At 39.0% G+C, this 21,351-nt stretch overlaps 1 protein-coding gene across 7 annotated transcripts in view; it reads left to right on the top strand.

The window, feature by feature from the left end:
• The window catches only part of DLG1 (discs large MAGUK scaffold protein 1), a 271,952-nt gene that overhangs the window by 90,083 nt on the left and 160,518 nt on the right, over positions 1 to 21,351 (top strand). For all 7 annotated transcript variants that reach the window (XM_003412932.4, XM_064269151.1, XM_023551656.2 and 4 more), the window contains one exon: positions 247 to 411. In XM_003412932.4, the coding sequence (XP_003412980.1) occupies positions 247 to 411 (165 nt within the window). The remainder of the gene's footprint in view (positions 1 to 246; positions 412 to 21,351) is intronic.

Here is a 21,351-nt window from a genome sequence, read left to right as displayed (position 1 = left end):
AATCAGTATTCAAGTTTTTTTCCACCGAGCTTTGAATTATTTTTAATAGTCAAATAATTTTTATTAGAATGTTGGTGTAATTTCTAAAATGGAGTCCTGACTTTATGTATTAAACCATAAAATAAACATTTTTTCATATGATTAAACAGTATTGAATATTTGGCTAGTTATGAAAACAGTGATTTGAATTCAGCTCACTTGCTTTTCAGGGCTTCTTCATATTTAATAGCTTTCTTTACTTTGCAGAAATACCGGTATCAGGAAGAAGACATACCTCCTCAAGAACACATTTCCCCACAAATCACTAATGAGGTCATAGGTCCAGAATTGGTTCACGTCTCAGAAAAGAACCTGTCGGAGATTGAGAATGTCCATGGATTTGTTGCTCATTCTCATATTTCACCAATAAAGGTAAGGTAGTAATTACTGTTAGTTTTGTTGCTGGGGATTGTGTATCATTTTTGATGGTACTGTAGCTCATGCTCAGAGAGAATGTTCTTTCTTTCTTTCCTCTTGTTTTTATTTTTGTAGTTATAGGGAATTCCATGGTATTTATTAACATTCTAAATACATTTTTAAAGATGTATTTTATAAACATATCTTATTCAGTGATACTATCTTTAAGTCCACATATTCTTATGGAGGCAATCACTATTTCAAATACTGCACGTTGAAGTGTTTTTAAACATGTGCTTTAAATATCAGAAGGTATTGAAAAAGCATTGACATTATCTTTGAAGTCCAGTATGTGACGTTTCCTGATGTTATCCCTTCCTCTTTTCCCTCAGAAATAACCACAGTTCTGAATTTGGTATTTATCTTTTCTTTATAGTTTACCACATATTTGGATCTTTAATCAGTATATTGTTCGGTTTGCATATTTTTGAACCCTATAAATGGACTCATACTGTGTGTAATCTTCAGCTTGTATTTTTGCTCAACATTATATTCCAGAGATTTACTATTTATTTTCACTGCTCTAGAGTTTATGAATTCTGTTTTATGAATATGCTGTGATTTAGCTTTTGATGGATGTTCGGCTATTTCCAGGTTATTACTAGTGTTAAAATGAAAATAATCACAAAGCTCTGCTTGGAGGAAAAGCAAAGAAGTTTATAGAGCAAGAAGGCAGTTTGCAAATTGCAGGGCCACAGAATCAAGAAACTCTTGACATAGTGCTCCAAGGGACTGTTCCTTCAGAGGTTAACAAAGGCAAAAAAACGCAGGGAGCCAGTAACAAGGGTACAGTGTTTGATTGGTGAACACACCTACAGAGTTGGCAGCTGGCTGACCACAAGTCTTAACGGTGGGTAGATCCCCCTTGGGTTTAAGCTGAGCGAGCTTTGGAAAAGTACAAACTATTGTAAGGGGGTTAGAAGAACATTTTTAAAGGCGGGGGGGAGGGGGCGGCAAAGGGAACATCTTCTGAGACTCGGCTCAGCCGCTGAAGTCACATGCTTAACGCCTGTGCGTATGGGAGCCTTACAAAACCACATTCCTCAGCATAACCTAATTCTCATCTGCAGAATGTCTTGTAAAATGTTCCTTCCTGACACATATGAAGTGAGAAGTAAGTCTCAGAGTAAGAAAATGGAATTTGGCCTATAGCTTAGCCAGAAGCCTCAGTCCTGTCAAGTGCCTTGTTTTTTGGAATGCTTTTTCTCACTTGTATAAAAAGTGCTGCCAAAAACATAGGGTATGTATGCACATCTTTGTGTGTGTTGTTGTCAGGTGCCATCGAGTCGGTTCCGACTCATAGCGACCCTACGCACGACAGAACGAAACACTGCCTGGTCCTGCGCCATCCTTACAGTCGTCATTATGCTTGAGCTCATTGTTGCAGCCACTGTGTCAGTCCACCTCGTTGAGGGTCTTCCTCTTTTCCGCTGACCTGGTACTCTGCCACGCATGCTGTCCTTCTCCAGGGATTGATCACTCCTGACAACATGTCCAAAGTATATAAGACACAGTCTCGCCATCCTTGCTTCCAAGGAGCATTCTGGTTGTACTTCTTCCAAGACAGATTTGTTCGTTATTTTGGCAGTCCACGGTATATTCAGTGTTCTTCGCCCACACCACAATTGAAAGGTGTCAACTCTTCTTCGGTCTTCCTTATTCGTTGTCCAGCTTTCACATGCATATGATGCGGCTGAAAATACCATGGCTTGAGTTAGGTGCACCTTAGTCTTCAGGGTGACATCTTTGCTCTTCAACACTTTGAAGAGGTCCTTTGCAGCAGATTTGCCCAATGCAAGGCATCTTTTGATTTCTTGACTGCTGCTTCTATGGCCGTTGATTGTGCATCCAGGTAAAATGAAATCCTTGACAACTTCAATCTTTTCTCCGTTTATCATGATGTTGCTCATTGGTCCAGTTGTGAGGATTTTTGTTTTCTTTATGTTGAGGTGTAATCCATACTGAAGGCTGTGGTCTTTGATCTTCATCAGTAAGTGCTTCAAGTCCTCTTCACTTTCAGCAAGCAAGGTTGTGTCATCTGCATAACGCAGGTTGTTAATGAGTCTTCCTCCAATCCTGATGCCCCGTTCTTCTTCACATAGTCTAGCTTCTCATATTATTTGTTCAGCATACAGATTAAATAGGTATGGTGAAAGAATACAACCCTGATGCACACCTTTCCTGACTTTAAACCAATGAGTATGCCCTTGTTCTGTCTGAACAACTGCCTCTTGATGAGCACAGTCAAGTGTTCTGGAGTTCCCATTCTTCGCAGTGTTATACATGGTTTGTTATGATCCACACAGTCAAATGCCTTTGCATAATCAATAAAACACAGGTAAACATCCTTCTGGTATTCTCTGCTTTCAGCCAGGACCCATCTGACGTCAGCAGTGATATCCCTAGTTTCACGTCCTCTTCTGAAACCAGCCTGAATTTCTGGCAGTTCCCTGTCGATATACTGCTGCAGCAGTTTTTGAATGATCTTCAGCAGAATTTTGCTTGCGTGTGATATTAATGATATCGTTCTATAATTTCCACATTCGGTTGGATCACCTTTCTTGGGAGGAGGCATAAATATGGATCTCTTCCAGTCAGTTGGCCAGGAAGCTGTCTTCCATACTTCTTGGCATAGACGAGTGAGCACCTCAAGCGCTGCATCTGTTTGTTGAAACATCTCAATTGATAGTCCATCAATTCCTGGAGCCTTGTTTTTCGCCAATGCCTTCAGAGCAGCTTGGACTTCTTCCTTCAGTACCATCGGTTCCTGATCATATGCCACCTTTTGAAATGGTTGAGTATCAACTAGTTCTTTTTGGTATAATGCCTCTGTGTATTCCTTCCATCTTCTTTTGATGCTTCCTGCATCGTTTAATATTTTCCCAGTGGAATCCTTCACTGTTGCAACGCGAGGCTTGAATTTTTTCTTCAGTTCTTTCAGCTTGAGAAATGGCGAGCGTGTTCTTCCCTTTTGGTTTTCCACCTCCAGCTCTTTGCACGTGTCATTATAATACTTTACTTTTTCTTCTCGAGAGGCACTTTGAAACCTTCACTTCTTTTACTTCATGAATTGTTCCTTTTGCTTTAGCTGTTCGATGCTCAGGAGCAAGTTTCACAGTCTCCTCTGACATCCACCTTGGTTTTTTCTTTCTTTCCTGTCTTTTCAGTGACCTCTTGCTTTCTTCATGGATGATGTCCTTGATTTCATTCCACAACTCGTCTGGTCTTCGGTCACTAGTGTTCAGTGTGTCAAATCTGTTCTTGAGATGGTCTGTAAATTCAGGTGGGATATTCTCAAGGTCATATTTTGGCTCTCGTGGACTTGCTCTGATTTTCTTCAGTTTCAGCTTGAACTTGCGTATGAGCAAATGATGGTCTGTTCCACAGTCGGCCCCTGGCCTTGTTCTGACTGATGATATTGAGCTTTTCCATTGTCTCTTTCCACAGATGTAGTCAGTTTGATTTCTGTGTGTTCCATCTGGCGAGGTCCATGTGTATAGTCACCGTTTATGTTGGTGAAAGAAGGTATTTGCAATGAAGAAGTCGTTGGTCTTGCAAAATTCTGTCGTTCGATCTCCGGCATTGTTTCTGTCACCAAGGCCATATTTTCCAACTACTGGTCCTTCTTTTTTGTTTCCAACTTTCGCATTCCAATTGCCAGTAATTATCAATGCATCTTGATTGCATGTTCAGTCCATTTCAGATTGCAGCAGCTGATAAAAATCTTCTATTTCTTCTTCTTTGGCTCTAGTGGTTGGTGTGTAAATTTGAATAATAGTCGTATTAACTCGTCTTCCCTGTAGGCGTATGGGTATTATCCTGTCACTGACAGCGTTGTACTTCAGGATGGATCTTGAAACATTCTTTTTCACGATGACTGGAGCACCATTTCTCTTTGAGTTGTCATTCCCAGCATAGTAGACTATACGATTGTCCGATTCAAAATGGCCAATACCAGTCCATTTCAGCTCACTAATGCCTAGGATATTGATGTTTTTGAGTTCCATCTCATTTTTGATGATTTCCAATTTTCCTGGATTCATACTTCATACATACCAGGTTCTGATTATTAATGTATGTTCGCAGCTGTTTCTTCTCATTTTGAGTCGTGCCACATCAGCAAATGAAGGTCCTGAAAGCTTTACTCCATCTATGTCATTAAGGTCGACTCTACTTTGAGGAGGCAGCTCTTCCCCAGTCATCTTTTGAGTGCCTTCAAACCTGGGGGGCTCATCTTCCAGCACCATATCAGACAACGTTCTGCCGCTATTCATAAGGTTTTCACTGGCTAATGCTTCTCAGAAGTAGACTGCTGGGCCCTTCTTCCTAGTCTGTCTTAGTCTGGAAGCCCAGCTGAAACCTGTCCTCCATGGGTGACCCTGCTAGTATTTGAATACCAGTGGCATAGCTTCCAGCATCACAGCAACACACAAGCCCCCACAGTACGACAAACTGACAGACACGTGGGGGGGGGGTCTTTGTATATAGCGCTAGATTATTTTCCAGCTGGTCCTATAATTTATGTTTACAGCAGCAGTATGTAAGAGTTGTAGTTGCTTCAGTATTTGTTTTGTTTTGCCATTCTCTTGGGTTTGAAATGGTATATTATTGTGATTTCATTGTACGTTTTCCTGTTTATTATTGAGGTTGGACATATTCATTGGTCATTCAGGTTTCTTACTCTGTGACATGCCTATTCAAGATTTTTGCCCGTTTTTATATTGGGTTCTTTTTTATTGATTTGTAGTTCTTTTTACATTCTGGACGCTAATCCTTTGTTGGTTGTATATATCATGAATAAGCAATGTTCTTACTAATACGACTATCTGAGTTTTGTAATTCTCTTAGAGGAATTATTACATACTATTGCTTAAGTTATTTTTAATAGTACCATTCAGGTTTTCTATTTAGGCTTAGTTTTAGTAGGTTATTTTTTGCTAGGTATTTGTCCATTTTATGTATGTTTTCAAATTCTTATTCATGATAGCCTAGTATTATCTTTTTAATGTCTATATCTTATAATAGTGTTTATGTTGTGCCTTCTCTTTTTTTCTTGATTATACTTGCCAAAGGGTGGTTAGTTTCAAAGATGGTCTTTTCAAAGAACCATCTCTTTCGTAAACCTTCACTTGTGTTTCCACCCCGTGTGCTATTATCATCCCACTCTTGTTCTTATACACCCATAGGCATCATATATACACGTGTATGTGTACACACATACATTTGCACATACATATGCATAACCCAACCCACTGCCATCGAGTCGATTCCGACTCATAGCGACCCCCTGAATATAAACGTATATGTTGTTGTTCAGGGACCGTTGAGTTAGTTCTGAATCATAGTGACCATCTATACAATAGAAAGAAACACTACCTGGTCCTGCACCATCCTCACAATCGTTGGCTGTGCTTGAGACCATTCTTGCAACCGCTGTGTCAGTCCATCTCATTGAGGGTCTTCTTTTTTGCTGACCCTCTGTTTTACCAAACATGATGTCGTTCTCCAGAGACCGGTCCCTTCTGGTAACATGTCCAAAGAACATGAGATGAAGTCTTGCCATCCTTGTTTCTAAGGAGCATTCTGGCTGTACTTCCAAGATAGATCTCTTCATTCTTCTGGCAGTCCGTGGCATATTCACTATTCTTTGCCAGCACCATACTTCAAATGCATCAGTTTTCCTTCAGTCTTCCTTATTCGTTGTTCAGCTTCCGCATGTATATGAGGTGATTGAAAATACCATGGCTTAGGTCAGAGGCATCTTAGTCCTCAAAGTGACATCTTTGCTTTTTAATGCTTCACAGAGGTCTTTTGCAGCAGATATACCCAGTGCATTAAATTGTTTGATTTCTTGACTGCTAGCTTCCATGGGTGTTGATTGTGGACCAAAGTAAAATGAAATGCTCAGTAACTTTCATATTTTCTCCATTTATCGTGATGTTGCTTATTGGTCCAATTGTGACAATTTTTCTTTTCTTTATCACACTGAAGGCTGTAGGCTTTGATATTTATCAGTAAGTGCTTCAAGTCCTCTTTGCCTTCAGCAAACAAGGTTTTGTCATCTGCATATCGTAGGTTATTAATGAGCCTTTTTCTAATCCTGATGCCACATTCTTCATTATATAGTCCAGTTTCTTGGATTATTTGCTCAGCATACAGATTGAATAAGTGTGGTGAAAGGATACAACCCTGACACACACCTTTCCTAATATTAAATCATGAGGAATCCCGTTGTTCTGTTTGAACAACTGCCTCTTGGTCTATGTACAGGTTCTTCATGAGCTTGATTAAGTGTTCTGGAATTCCCATTCTTCGTAATGTTACCCATAATTTGCTATTATCCACACAATCAAATGCCTTTGCATAGTGAATAAAACACATCTTCCTGATACTCTGTACTCAGCCAACGTCCATCTGACATCAGCAGTGGTATCAACTCTTCCACGTCCTCTGCTGATTCTAGCTTGAATTTCTGGCAATCCCTTGTTGATATACCATTGCAACTGTTTTTGAATTATCTTCAGCAAAATTTTACCTGCATGTGATATTGATACTGTTTGACAATTTCCATATTCTGTTGGATCACCTTCCTTTGGAATGGGTACAGATATGGATCTCTTCCAGTTGGTTGGCCAGGTAGCTGTCTTCCAAATTTCTTGGCATAGATGAATGAGGGCTTCCAGCATTGCCTCCGTTTGTTGAAACATCTCAGTTGATGTTTTGTCAGTTCCTGGAGCCTTGTTTTTCATCAGTGCTTTCAGTGCAGCTTGGACTTCTTCCTTTAATACCATCCGCTCTTGATCATATGCTACCTCCTGAAATGGTTGAATGTTGACCATTTCTTTTTGGTACAGTGTCTCTGTATTTCTTCCATCTTCTTTTGATGCTTCCTGCATCATTCAGTATTTTGCCTATAGAATCCTTCAATATTGAAACTCAAAGCCTGAATTTTTTCTTCAGTTCTGTCAGCTTGAAAAATGCTGAGCATGTTCTTGCCATTTGGTTTTCTAATTCCAGTTCTTTGCATATTTCATTCTAATACTTCGTCTCCTTGAGCCGCCCTTTGAAATCTTCTGTTCAGCTTTTTTACTTCATCATTTTTTTCATTCTCATTAGCTACTCTTTGTTCAAGAGCTAGTTTCAGAGTCTTTTCTGACATCCATTTTGGTCTTTTCCATATATAAATGTGTATAGACCACTTACCAATTAAATATTGTGTTAGGTAGAGGCAATCTGATTCTCCTTTGGGAGAATAAATGAGTCATATGGAGGAAAAAAAATTAATTGGCTGTTAGTGGTCAAGACAGTTCTCCTATCTTTTTCCCCTTTCTCCTCATATCATTATTTTTTCCCTTTTTTGTTTCTTTTTCTGGCTTCTTAATTTGGTTGTTTATTGCATTAATTATAGGCCACCTTTTCTAATAATGCTTGAAATTATAAAATTTTCACTAAATTGTACTTCAGCTCTATCCCACAGGTTTTAATATATAATGTTTTTATTATCATTCTAACATTTTATTTCCTTTTTTTTCTGTGCCTTATAGGTTATGTACTTATAAGTGTGTTTCTTAATTTTTAAACGTAGGAGCCTTTTACTTGCTTCATCCTGTTTTTCCTTCTTAGTATCTTAGAATTTATTTTCCTTCTCTTCCTTTAGTGGTTATCCTATAAATTTTAATATACATATTTAACTTAACAAAACCTAGTAAGTTAGTAAATATTTTTTATCCTTATTCTGACCAACATAAGAACTTAGAACACTTGCATTCCAGGCCTTCCCTTCCTGCTTCATTTGTTATTCTTTGTCAGCCTATGCCTATTTTCTCTTGACGGAATTAATCTAATTTATTTTTACTTTAATCCAAAAACCCTCCAAGGATATATATAATCCTTTTGTCTCTGATGTTTTGAATTTCAGGTCATTCTGATTGTTACAAACTAACCAAAATCAGTTTGCACACAGTCAACTCTTGGGTGATTTTGTAGTTATTTTGGCATGTGTGGAGTTTCTTACACATGCAGACATTTAAACAGACACAAACCAGCACGCATAAAATATTTCATACAGCCTGTTCTTTAAATTTGATGAAGTCCCAGCTCTCCGACACTGCATAAAAAACTCATTCTGAGCAGATAAAACAGTATTCCAGAGGAAACCCCCAGACTTCTTAGGGATTAAACCTAAAGTGTCATCGTTAAAGGTATAGGCTTTTTCAGAGCCTTCTCTTTCCCTTATGCAGGGGTGGGATGTGCCTCTAAATTAATTTAGCCAACCCTTACAGATGTCATCATTGAAAGCTCATTTAACATCCGTTTTGCTATTTAATAAGCCCCCAGTTTCACCAGTAAAGCCCACCGTGTTCATTTTTAAGACCTTTTGTGTCAATCAAACATTAATACAATAAAAATCTTCCAGCAGCCATCTCTAAATATGGCCTTTCTGATTCAGTGCTAGCTGAACAACCTAGGAATGTGAATTACTAATTTGTACAGCTGACTGCCCCTATAGTAGTGATTCTCAGCTGTGGCTGGACATCGGAATCACCTAATGACCTTTAAAAATTATTGCTGTCTTGGTCCCACCTCAGAAATTCTGATTTAATTGGTCTACAGTGCAGTCTGGGCCTCGGGATTTTTAGAAACTGCCCAGATGATTCTTCCAATGTGCAGTCACCTTTGAGAAGCACAGCATTAGAATGTAGCTTGATAGAACCAACACATACATGCTGCTGTGCCGTCTTTATTGAAGTATCTTAAAGTGAATTTCTGATGTCATCTGTTTTTAGACCTGAATCTGTAGTGAGACTTAATGTTTCCAGTTTTTGAGAGAGAAAACATTATTGCTTTCTTAAAAGAGTCTCACTTGCTTCCTTAATCGGACTCATTTGTTCCCATTTTCTTCACCATAAGAGAATGAAGAAGCATTTTACCTGATTCTTTTGGTATTTGCTTTAAAATTGCTCCCTTTGCATACTGTTGCTTTTTGTTAATTATTACATGATAAAAGATTCTGCACCCTGCAGATTTTTAAAGACAAATTTGACTGAGACTTATTTAAGGAAGTATATTATTTAAATTAAAATATTCTTTATCAGTTATAACACCCCTTTTTCATGTTTTTTCTGTTCTGAAACTGCGATGCATCTCACAGCTGCTGGCATTTTACCATCACCTAAGAGCTGTGCCTGCTAACCAAAGAGCTGCTCTGCTAACCAAAAGGTCAGCAGTTCAAATCCACCAGCTGCTACTTGGAAACCTCCCGGGGCAGTTCTCTGTCCTGTAGGGTCGCTATGAGTCGGAATCAACTGGACAGCAGTGGGTCGAGTGGCAGTCTCTGTGTAATTGCGTGCAATCTTTGTTAACACTTCCTGGTAAGGTCAACAGAGCACTAGCATCAAAGCATCATAGTGTACTATGATAATCATGCCACAGGCCTCGTTGTGAGGCAGCTGAAATCTGTCCATCTTTTGTTCTATCCTTTTCAGTTTATTTTCTTTTGCTACGTATTGAAACATCAGTCACTGGAACAGTTACAAAGCACCGCTGGTTTTATTAAGTAGAGCAACTTTTTCTCTCCTTGGCATGCTGGCTGTCTGATTTATATCTGCAAACTGAGTAGATAAGGGTTTTCATCCCTGAGAGAAGAAATTATCTGTCTTCTTTCATCTGTTTCTAAAATGCAGTTTACATGTTACTTTTTAAAAATGAGTTTTTTCCGATTACGAACTTGTTATATACATTTCTCTATGTCAGGATTTTTAAAATACATAGTATATTTGTACTATCATTTGATGAACCCTTCTTTGATATTTGTTATTTCTATTTTTACTAGGTTTTATAAAGAAAGCTCCACTGAATAATCTTTGGGTATAAAAAGTGCTTGAGTTATATCCTAGGGGTAGATTTACAGAAGTCAAATGACTGGGTCAAAAGCATATAAAATTTTTTTTTTTTTAGCTCTTAATTCTTTTTGACAGACTGCATTCTGATACAGTTCTAATTGAAGAGCTATCAAAGCTGCCTTGTTTCGGGGAATTTTTTCCTGCTTTCCCTGCCTTGTGCATAGATTACATGGCAGGCACCTCACAAGATAATTATTTGAGGAGTGGGATAGATTGTAGGAGCCTGGTGGCACAGTGGCTAAAATGCTCGGTTGCCAACCAGAAGGTTGGTTGTTCGAACCCTCCAGCCACTCTGCGGGATGAAGATGTGGCAGTCTGCTTGCATAAAGATTACAGTCTTGGAAACCCCCTGGGGCAGTTCTGCCTGTTCCTAAACGGTCGCTGTGCCTTGAAACCCACTTGATGGCAATGGGTGTGGTTTTTGGTTTGGGATAGATTGGGGCGGGGGTTGATAGACTTAATAGTAAAATGGTTCCTGTTCCTTTAACTTTCTGTTAGAAAACCAAATTTAAAAAAACAGAAAAAACCCTTGCTTTAACTTAAGGTGAATATAATGTTTTTTAAACCAAAAGAAATGTAAGAAGATCAGTAACGAAGTGTATTTTATTTGAAATATATTATTAGTAATTAGATTAGCAGTCTTTTTTTTAAAAAAAAGTAAAATAATCTAGGGAGCTTTTTCACTTTTATAGTATTGTGGTTTGGAATGAAGCAAAGCATATGACTGTTACGTCTATACATAGAACTCAGTATTTGAATTATTTTTGTAATTTAAAGAATTATCTTTGAATAGTAATGGTTTGCTGAGAAGAACGTAAATTAAGCACTACATCTTTTTTCCCAATTCTAATAGAAGCTGATGGGAAAAAACAAGACTGACTTATTAGATACTTGCTTTTAAGTCAACTGCTAGAATATTAGTTTGTTTACAAGACAGTACATTCAACAAACATTTATTAAATATCCTTTGTTTGACTTCAGCGATTGGTATTATTTATGGAGAGAGAGTTACAACATAGTATGATGTAACATGAAAAAATAGAGGAAGAAATTTTGAAGTTTTAAAAAAAAAATGCTCAAAACGGAATCATTGAAGTCAGTATATAAAAGATCACAATAATCAAAAAGAGGGACTAAATACAGGTGGCATAGAACTGCCATATGGAGAGGGATACAAGGCGATATAGGACAATACAAGTTAGGTTTTTACTTAGAAAAATAGGGGTAAATATTAAGGTAACCACAAAGAGGTATAACAACTCCATAACTCAAAATAAAAACCAAGAAAAACGTAATGACTCAACAAACATAAGGTCAACTACTATGAAAATGAGGATCTCACAATTTACAAAGAAAAACGTCTCAGCACAAAAAAGTAAGTGGAAAAATGAAATTGTCAACAACACACATAAAAAGGCATCAAAATGACAACACTAAACACTTTTTCTTTTTTTTTTTTTAAAACACTTACCTATCTATAATTACGCTGAATGTAAATGGACTAAATGCACCAATAAAGAGACAGAGAGTCTCGGACTGGATAAAGAAACACGATCCATCTATATGCTGCCTACAAGAGACACACCTTAGACTTAGAGACATAAACAAACTAAAACTCAAAGGATGGAAAAAAATATATCAAGCAAACAATAAGCAAAAAAAAGAGGAGTAGCAATATTAATTTATGACAAAATAGACTTTAAACTTAAATCCACAACAAATAATGATAAAAGGGACAATTGATCAGGAAGATATAACCATATTAAATATTTATGCACCCAATGACAGGGCTGCAAGATACATAAATCAAATTTTAAGAGAACTGAAAAGTGAGATAGACACCTCCACAATTATAGTAGGAGACTTCAACACACCACTTTCGGAGAAGGAAGGGACATCCAATAAGAAGCTCAATACAGACACAGAAGACCTAATTACAACAACCAACTTGACCTCATTGACATATACAGAACTCTCCACCCAACTGCTGCAAAGTATACTTTTTTCTTAGCGCACATGGAACATTCTCTAGAATAGACCACATATTAGGTCATAAAACAAACCTTTGCAGAATCCAAAACATCGAAATATTACAAAGCATCTTCTCAGACCACAAGGCCATAAAAGTGGAAATCAATAACAGAAAAATTAGGGAAAAGAAATCAAATACTTGGAAACGGAACAATACCCTCCTGAAAAAAGACTGGGTTATAGAAGACATCAAGGAGGGAATAAGGAAATTCATAAAATGCAACGAGAATGAAAATACTTCCTATCAAAACCTCTGGGACACAGCAAAAGCAGTGCTCAGAGGCCAATTTATATCGATAAATGCACACATACAAAAAGAAGAAAGAGCCAAAATCAGAGAACTGTCCCTACAACTTGAACAAATAGAAAGTGACCAACAAAAGAATCCATCAGGCACCAGATGAAAACAAATAATAAAAATTAGAGCTGAACTAAATGAATTAGAGAACAGAAAAACAATTGAAAGAATTAGCAAAGCCAAAAGCTGGTTCTTTGAAAAAATTAACAAAATTGATAAACCATTGGCTAGACTGACTAAAGAAATACAGGAAAGGAAACAAATAACCCGAATAAGAAACGAGAAGGGCCACATCACAACAGACCCAACCGAAATTAAAAGAAATCATATCAGATTATTATGAAAAATTGTACTCAACAAATTTGCAAACCTAGAAGAAATGGATGAATTCCTGGAAAAACACTACCTACCTAAACTAACACAATCAGAAGTAGAACAACTAAATAGACCCATAACAAAAAAAGAGATTGAAACGGTAATCAAAAAACTCCCAACAAAAAAAAGCCCGGGCCCGGATGGCTATACTGTAGAGTTCTACCAAACCTTCAGAGAAGAGTTAACACCACTACTACTAAAGGTATTTCAAAGCATAGAAAATGACGGAATACTACCTAACTCATTCTATGAAGCCACCATCTCCCTGATACCAAAACCAGGTAAAGACATCACACACAAAAAAAAAATTACAGACCTGCATCCCTCATGAACATAGATGCAAAAATCCTCAACAAAATTCTAGCCAATAGACTTTAACAACATATCAAAAAAATAATTCACCACGACCAAGTGGGATTTCTACCAGCTATGCAAGGCTGGTTTTATATTAGAAAAACCATTAATGTCATCTACCATATAAATAAAACAAAAGACAAAAACCACATGATCTTATCAATTGATGCAGAAAAGGCATTTGACTAAGTCCAACACCCATTTATGATAAAAACTCTCAGCAAAATAGAAATAGAAGGAAAATTCCTCAACATAATAAAGGGCATCTATGCAAAGCCAACAGCCAACATCACTCTAAATGGAGAGAGCCTGAAAGCATTTACCTTGAGAATGGGAACCAGACAAGGATGCCCTTTATCACCGCTCTTATTCAACATTGTGCTAGAAGTCCTAGCCAGAGCAATTCGGCTAAACAAAGAAATAAAGGGCATCCGGATTGGCAAAGAGGAAGTAAAATTATCTCTATTTGCAGATGACATGATCTTATACACAGAAAACCCTAAGGAATCCTCCAGAAAACTACTGAAACTAATAGAAGAGTTTGGCAGAGGCTCAGGTTATAAGATAAACATACAAAAATCACTTGGATTCCTCTACATCAACAAAAAGAACATTGAAGAGGAAATAACCAAGTCAATACCATTCACAGTAGCCCCCAAGAAGATAAAATACTTAGGAATAAATCTTACCAAGGATGTGAAAGACCTATACAAAAAAAAACTACAAAACTCTACTACAAGAATTTAAACAGGACATGCTTAAGTGGAAAAACATACCTTGCTCATGGATAGGAAGACTTAACATAGTAAAAATGTCTATTTTACCAAAAGCCATCTATACGTACAATGCACTTCCGATCCAAATTCCAATGTCATTTTTTAATGTGATAGAGAAACAAATCACCAACTTCATATGGAAGGGAAAGAAGCCCCGGATAAGCAAAGCATTACTGAAAAAGAAGAAGAAAGTGGGAGGTCTCACTCTACCTGATTTCAGAAGCTATTATACAGCCACAGTAGTCAAAACAGCCTGGTACTGGTACAACAACAGACACATAGACCAGTGGAACAGAACTGAAAACCCAGATATAAATCCATCCACATATGAGCAGCTGATATTTGACAAAGTCCCAGTGTCAGTTAATTGGGGAAAAGATAGTCTTTTTAACAAATGGTGCTGGCATAACTGGATATCCATTTGCAAAAAAATGAAACAGGACCCATACCTCACACCATGCACAAAAACGAACTCCAAGTGGATCAAAGACCTAAACATAAAGACTAAAACGATAAAGATCATGGAAGAAAAAATAGGGACAACCTTAGGAGCTCTAATACAAGGCATAAACAGAATATAAAACATGACCAAAAATGACCAAGAGAAACCAGATAACTGGGAGCTCCTAAAAATCAAACACCTATGCTCATCTAAAGACTTCACCAAAAGAGTAAAAAGACCACCTACAGACTGGGAAAGAATTTTCAGCTGTGACATCTCCGACCAGTGCCTGATCTCTAAAATCTACATAATTCTGTCAAAACTCAACCACAAAAAGACAAACAACCCAATCAAGAAGTGGGCAAAGGATATGAACACACGTTTCACTAAAGAAGATATTCAGGCAGCCAACAGATACATGAGAAAATGCTCTTGATCATTAGCCATTAGAGAAATGCAAGTTAAAACTACAATGAGATTCCATCTCACTCCAAAAAGGCTGGCATTAATCCAAAAAACACAAAATAATAAATGTTGGAGAGGCTGCGGAGAAATTGGAACTCTTATACGCTGCTGGTGGGAATGTCAAATGGTACAACCACTTTGGACATCTATCTGGCGTTATCTTAAACAGTTAGAAATAGAACTACCATACAACCCAGAAATCCCACTCCTCGGAATATACCCTAGAGAAACAAGAGCCTTCACACAAATAGATATATGCGCACCCATGTTTATTGCAGCTCTGTTTACAGTAGCAAAAAGCTGGAAGCAACCAAGGTGTCCATCAACAGATGAATGGTTAAATAAATTGTGGTATATTCACACAGTGGAATACTACGCATCGATAAAGAACAGTGACGAATCTGTGAAACATTTCATAATATGGAGGAACCTGGAAGGCATTATGCTGAGCGAAATCAGTCAGAGGCAAAAGGACAAATATTGTATAAGGCCACTATTATAAGATCTTGAGAAATAGTATAAACTGAGAAGAACACATACTTTTGTGGTTACGAGGAGGGGAGGGAGGGAGGGTGGGAGAGGGTTTTTTACTGATTAATTAGTAGACAAGAACTGCTTTAGGTGAAGGGAAGGACAATACTCAATACGTGGAAGGTCAGCTCAACTGGACTGGACTGAAAGCAAAGAAGTTTCCGGAATAAACTGAATGCTTCAAAGGTCAGCGGAGCAAGGGCGGGGGTTTGGGGACCATGGTTTAAGGGGACTTCTAAGTCAGTTGGCAAAATAATTGTATTATGAAAACATTCTGCATCCCACTTTGAAATGTGGTGTCTGGGGTCTTAAATGCTAACAAGCGGCCATCTAAGATGCATCAATTGGTCTCAACCCACCTGGATCGAAGGAGAATGAAGAACACTAAGGTCACACAACAACTATGAGCCCAAGAGACAGAAAGGGCCACATGAACCAGAGACCTACATCATCCTGAGACCAGAAGAACTAGATGGTGCCCGGCCACAACCGATGACTGTCCTGACAGGGAGCACAACAGAGAACCCCTGAGGGAGCAGGAGATCAGTGGGATGCAGACCACAAATTCTCACAAAAAGACCATACTTATTTGTCTGACTGAAACGAGAGGAATCCCAGTGGTCATGAACCCCAAACCTTCCGTTGGCCCAGGACAGGAACCATTCCCGAAGACAACTCATCAGACATGAAAGGGACTGGACGATGGGTTGGAGAGAGATGCTGATGAAGAGTGAGCTAATTATATCAGGTGGACACTTGGCACTGTGTTGGCATCTCCTGTCTGGAGGGGGGATGGGAGGATAGAGAGAGTTGGAAGCTGGCAAAATTGTCACGAAAGGAGAGACTGGAAGAGCTGACTCAGGAGGAGAGCAAGTGGGAGTATGGAGTAAGGTATATATAAACTTATATGTGACAGTCTGACTTGATTTGTAAACGTTCACTTGAAGCTCAGTATAAGTTAATTAAAAAAAACTGACATTTGAGCAGAGTTTTGAAGAAGACAGTTATTCCAGAAATGCAGGAAAGTTCATGATATTGTAGTTGATACTTAGAGTATTTTTTAGGAAATGAGAGCAAGGTGTGAAAGGCCTTGATTTTTGAGCTGATGAGTGGCTCTATGAAGGATTTGCTAACATGAAACATGCTGTGAAAAAATCAGGTCTGTTGGTGGTAGTGGTTCTTGTTATTGAAATCATGAATGAAACAAGGTAGGGATTGAAAGTTACTTTAGTCAGGGCTTAGAATAAAAGTAATTATGATGTTATGATTTAAGATTTTGAAAGGGAGGCTATCTTGCCAATTTGGAGAGGAATTTCAAGAACGAAATTGGTGGCATAGTGTTAAAAAAAATCCTAATGTGGAAGAAAGAGAGTCAGTGGGTCAATTTTTGTGGCTATATTGTTGTTAGCTGCCATAAGGCCCTGACTCATGGCCACCCCACGAACAACTGAATGAAGCACTGCTTGGTCCTCCGTGATCTCCATAAGAGGTTGTAGACCGGACCATTGTGATCAGTAGTGTTTTCACTGGCTGATTTTCAGAAGTAGATTGCCAAGCCTTTCTTCCTAGTCTGTCTTAGTCTGGAAGCTACTGAAGCCTGTTCACCATCATAGCAACATTCAGGCCTCCACTGACAGGTGGTGGCTGGGCCTGAGGCACATTGGGTGGGAATTGAATCCAGCTCTCCCGTATGTTGTCGATAGTTGCCACGGAGCCTGTCCTGACTCATGGTGACCTCACGTATAACAGAATGAAGGAAACTGTGCCCAGTCCTGTGCCATCCTCACGATCGTTGGCATGTTTGAGTCCATTGCTGTGGCTGTTGTGTCCATCCATCTCATTGAACGTTTCCCTCATTTTCACTGACCCTCTCCTTTACCAAACGTGATGTCCTTTTCTAACAGCTGGTTTTTCCTGGTCACATACCCAAAGTAAGTGGGCTGAAGTCTCGCCATCTTCACTTATAAGGAGCATTCTGGTGGTATTTCTTCTAAGACTGATTTGTTTGTTCTTTTGGCAGCCTGTGGTATATTCAGCAATCTTCGCTAAAACCACAACTCAAATGTATGAATGTTTCTTTTGCCTTCCTTTTTCATTGTCCAGCTTTTCCACACATTTGAGGTGATTGGAAGGCTAGAATTTTACCACTGGACCACCACTGCCCCCCTGTGGCTATATAAAAACCTTTAAGCTTAAATTTTAAACAGTCATAAATATAGAGGACTAGTATGATTCTAGGAGCCCCTGGATGATGCAGACAGTGGAGCACTGAACCACTAACAGAAAGGTTGGTGATTCAAACACCTCTAGTGGTGCTTCAGAAGAAAGGCCTGGAGATCTGCTTCTGAAAGGCCACGGGCTTGAAGACCCTATGGAGCAATTCTACTTTACACACATAGGGTCACCACGAGTCAGAATCAACTCGATAGCAGTTGTAGTTTTGTTGTTGTTGTTGTCAGGTGTCATCGAGTTGGTTCCGACTCATAGCGGCCCTACGCACAACAGAACGAAACACTGTCCAGTCCTGCGCATCCTTGTTATGCTTGAGCTCATTGTTGAAGCCACTGTGTCCGTCCACCTCATTGACGGTCTTCCTCTTTCCCACTGACCCAGTACTCTGCCAAGCATGATGTCCCTCTCCAGGGACCGATCCAAGACGCCGTCTCGCCATCCTTGCTTCTAAGGAGCATTCTGGTTGTACTTCTTCGAAGACAGATTTATTCGTTCTTTTGGCAGTCCATGGTATATTCGATATTCTTCGCCAACACCACAATTCAAAGGTGTCAGTTCTTTGGTCTTCCTTATTCATTATTCATTCCTTATTCGTTGTCCAGCTTTCACATGCAAATGTAGTTTTAGTATGATTCTAATAAAAATAGTGTCAAGAAAATGAGCTGAGAATTACGAAAAATAGTAAATCACAAAAGTAAACAAAGTCTCAGCCTTTTTCAAAATACATTCAGAGGTAGAACAACAAGGAGGGCCAAGATGTACTGTTGAACGTGGGAGCTCGCAGTGATCATTGAGGAAAGAAAAGAATTCATATTTTGCTTTTATCTTCAGTGGCAAAGAAAGTTACTCCAACTAGCAGATGTAAACATTGTCAAGAGGGAGTCGAAATCCAAGTTAGAACAGGGAATATGATCAGGTATATCTCCTAGCTTGGACACATTTCATCCAGTGGTGTAGATAGAACTAACAAATGATATCAACGAACAGCATTTGGTAGTTTTTCAAAAATTATAAGGAATGGGGGGTGGCAGAGAAGAATGTACATAGGAATTATAAGTCTATTGAACTGAATGCTATAGGAATAGAATCTTTCCCGTTTCAAGTACATAATGGGCACTTTTTGAAAATTAACCTTTTTTATATCTCTGGAACATATTAAAATGTTGTTGAATTTTATCTTTTTTGGATGGCCATTGAGTACTAAAGTGAGCATATAGTTTGCATAACAATTTTTTTAAATTATTTTTATTGTGCCTTAAGTGAAAGTTTACAAATCAAGTCAGTCTCTCACACAAAAACTTATATATATGTTGCTACACACTCCCAATTGCTCTCCCCCTAATGAGACAGTCCGCTGCCTCCCTCCACTATCTCTTTTCGTGTCCATTTCGCCAGCTTCTAACCACCTCTACCCTCTCATCTCCCCTCCAGACAGGAGATGCCAGCATAGTCTCAAGTGTCCACCTGATCCAAGAAGCTCACTCCTCACCAGCATCCCTCTCCAACCCATTGTCCCGTCCAATCCATGTCTGAAGAGTTGGCTTCAGAAATGGTTCCTGTCCTGGGCCAACAGAAGGTCTGGGAGCCATGACCACCAGGATCATTCCAGTCTCAGTCAGACCATTAAAGTCTGGTCTTTTTATGAGAATTTGGGGTGTGCATCCCACTGCTCTCCTGCTCCCTCAGGGGTTCTCTGTTGTGTTCCATGTCAGGGCAGTCATCGGTTGTAGCCGGGCACCATCTAGCTCTTCTGGTCTCAGGATGATGTAGTCTTTGGCTCATGTGGCCCTTTCTGTCTCCTGGGCTCGTAATTACCTTGTGTCCTTGGTGTTCTTCATTCTCCTTCGATCCAGGTGGGTTGGGACCAATTGGTGCATCTTAGATGGCTGCTAGCTAGCGTTTAAGACCCCAGATGCCACTCTTCAAAGTGGGTTGCAGAATGTTTTCTTAATAGATTTTATTATGTCAATTGACTTAGATGTCCCCTGAAATCATGGTCCCCAAAGCCCTGCCCCTGCTACGCTGGCCTTCGAAGCATTCAGTTTATTCAGGAAACTTCTTTGCTTTTGGTTTAGTCCAGTTGTGCTGACCTCCCCTGTATTGTGTACTGTCTTTCCCTTCACCTAAAGTAGTTCTTATCTACCAGCTAATTATACCCCTCTCCCACTCTCCTACCCTCCCTCCCCTTCGTAACCATGAAAGAATGTTTTCTTCTCAGTTTTAACTATTTCTTCAGTGCTTATAATAGTGGTCTTATACAATATTTGTCCTTTTGCAGCTGACTAATTTCAATCAACATAATGCCTTCCAGATTCCTCCACGTTATGAAATGTTTCACAGATTCCTCACTGTTCTTTATCGATGCGTAGTATTCCATCGTGTGAATATACCATAATTTATTTATCCACTCATCCGTTGATGGACACCTTGGTTGCTTCCATCTTTTTGCTATTGTAAACAGTGCTGCAGTAAACATAATATCTGTTCATGTAAAGGCTCTTATTTCTCTAGGATATATTCCTAGGAGTGGGACTGCTGGATCGTAATTTTGCATAACAATTTGACCACTAGGTGGTGCTCCTACAGAAGGGATTTGTACATTATGGTCAGGGATTTTTCTAGATAAATAATAAGTCTTCTATATTCTTATCAATCTTTTCAGGTCAGTCTTGTCTTCTTTCAGAACATTTATATGTTTTGAGAATTCTTTTTTATTGTAGTTTAGGTAAATGTTTACATAGCATATTAGTTTCTCATTGAGCAGCTAATACACAAATTGCTTCGTGACATTGGTTGTCAACCCCACAGTGTGTCAACACTCTCCCCTTCTCCACCCCCGGTTCTCCCTTTTCATTCGTCCAGTTTTCCTGTCCCTCCCTGCCCTCTCGTCTTTGCGTTTGGGCGGATATGCTCGTTAGTCTCATATACATGATTGAACTATGGAGTACATCCCTCACATGTGTTATTGTTGGCCCTATACCAGACCATAGACCTGTCTAACCTTTGACTGAAGGGTGAACTTCAGGAATGACTTCAGTACTGAGTTAAAAGGGTATCTAGGGGCCATACCCTTGGAGTTTCTCCAGTCTATCAGACCAGCAAGCCTGGTCCTTTTTTTGTTTTGTGAATTTGAATTTTATTCTGCATTTTTCTGCTGCTTTGTTTGGGACCCTCTATGATGATCCCTGCCAGAATAGTTGGTGGTGGTAACTGCTCACCAGCTAGCTGTTCTGGGCTCAGTCCGGTGGAGGTTGTGGTAGTTATGGTCCATTAGTCCTTTGACCTGATCTTTCTCTTGTGTCTTTGGTGTTTTTCATTCTCCTTTGCTCCTGTATGTTCTGAAATTTAATAAGCAGGTTAGAAAGGTAAAGGGATAAGGAGAATGCTAGTTACATTGCATTTACAGTGCTTTAGCTTTGTAGTTACTTAGTATTTTTTTTTTTTTTTTGGCATATTTTAGAGTTTCAGGGGGTTTTTCTTCTCACCCTT

This window comes from Loxodonta africana, chromosome 1 (genome assembly GCF_030014295.1).
Source record: "Loxodonta africana isolate mLoxAfr1 chromosome 1, mLoxAfr1.hap2, whole genome shotgun sequence".
Classification (NCBI taxonomy): domain Eukaryota; kingdom Metazoa; phylum Chordata; class Mammalia; order Proboscidea; family Elephantidae; genus Loxodonta; species Loxodonta africana.
The sequence above is the reverse complement of the archived record's forward strand: the minus strand, read 5'-3'. Positions and strand labels throughout refer to the sequence as shown.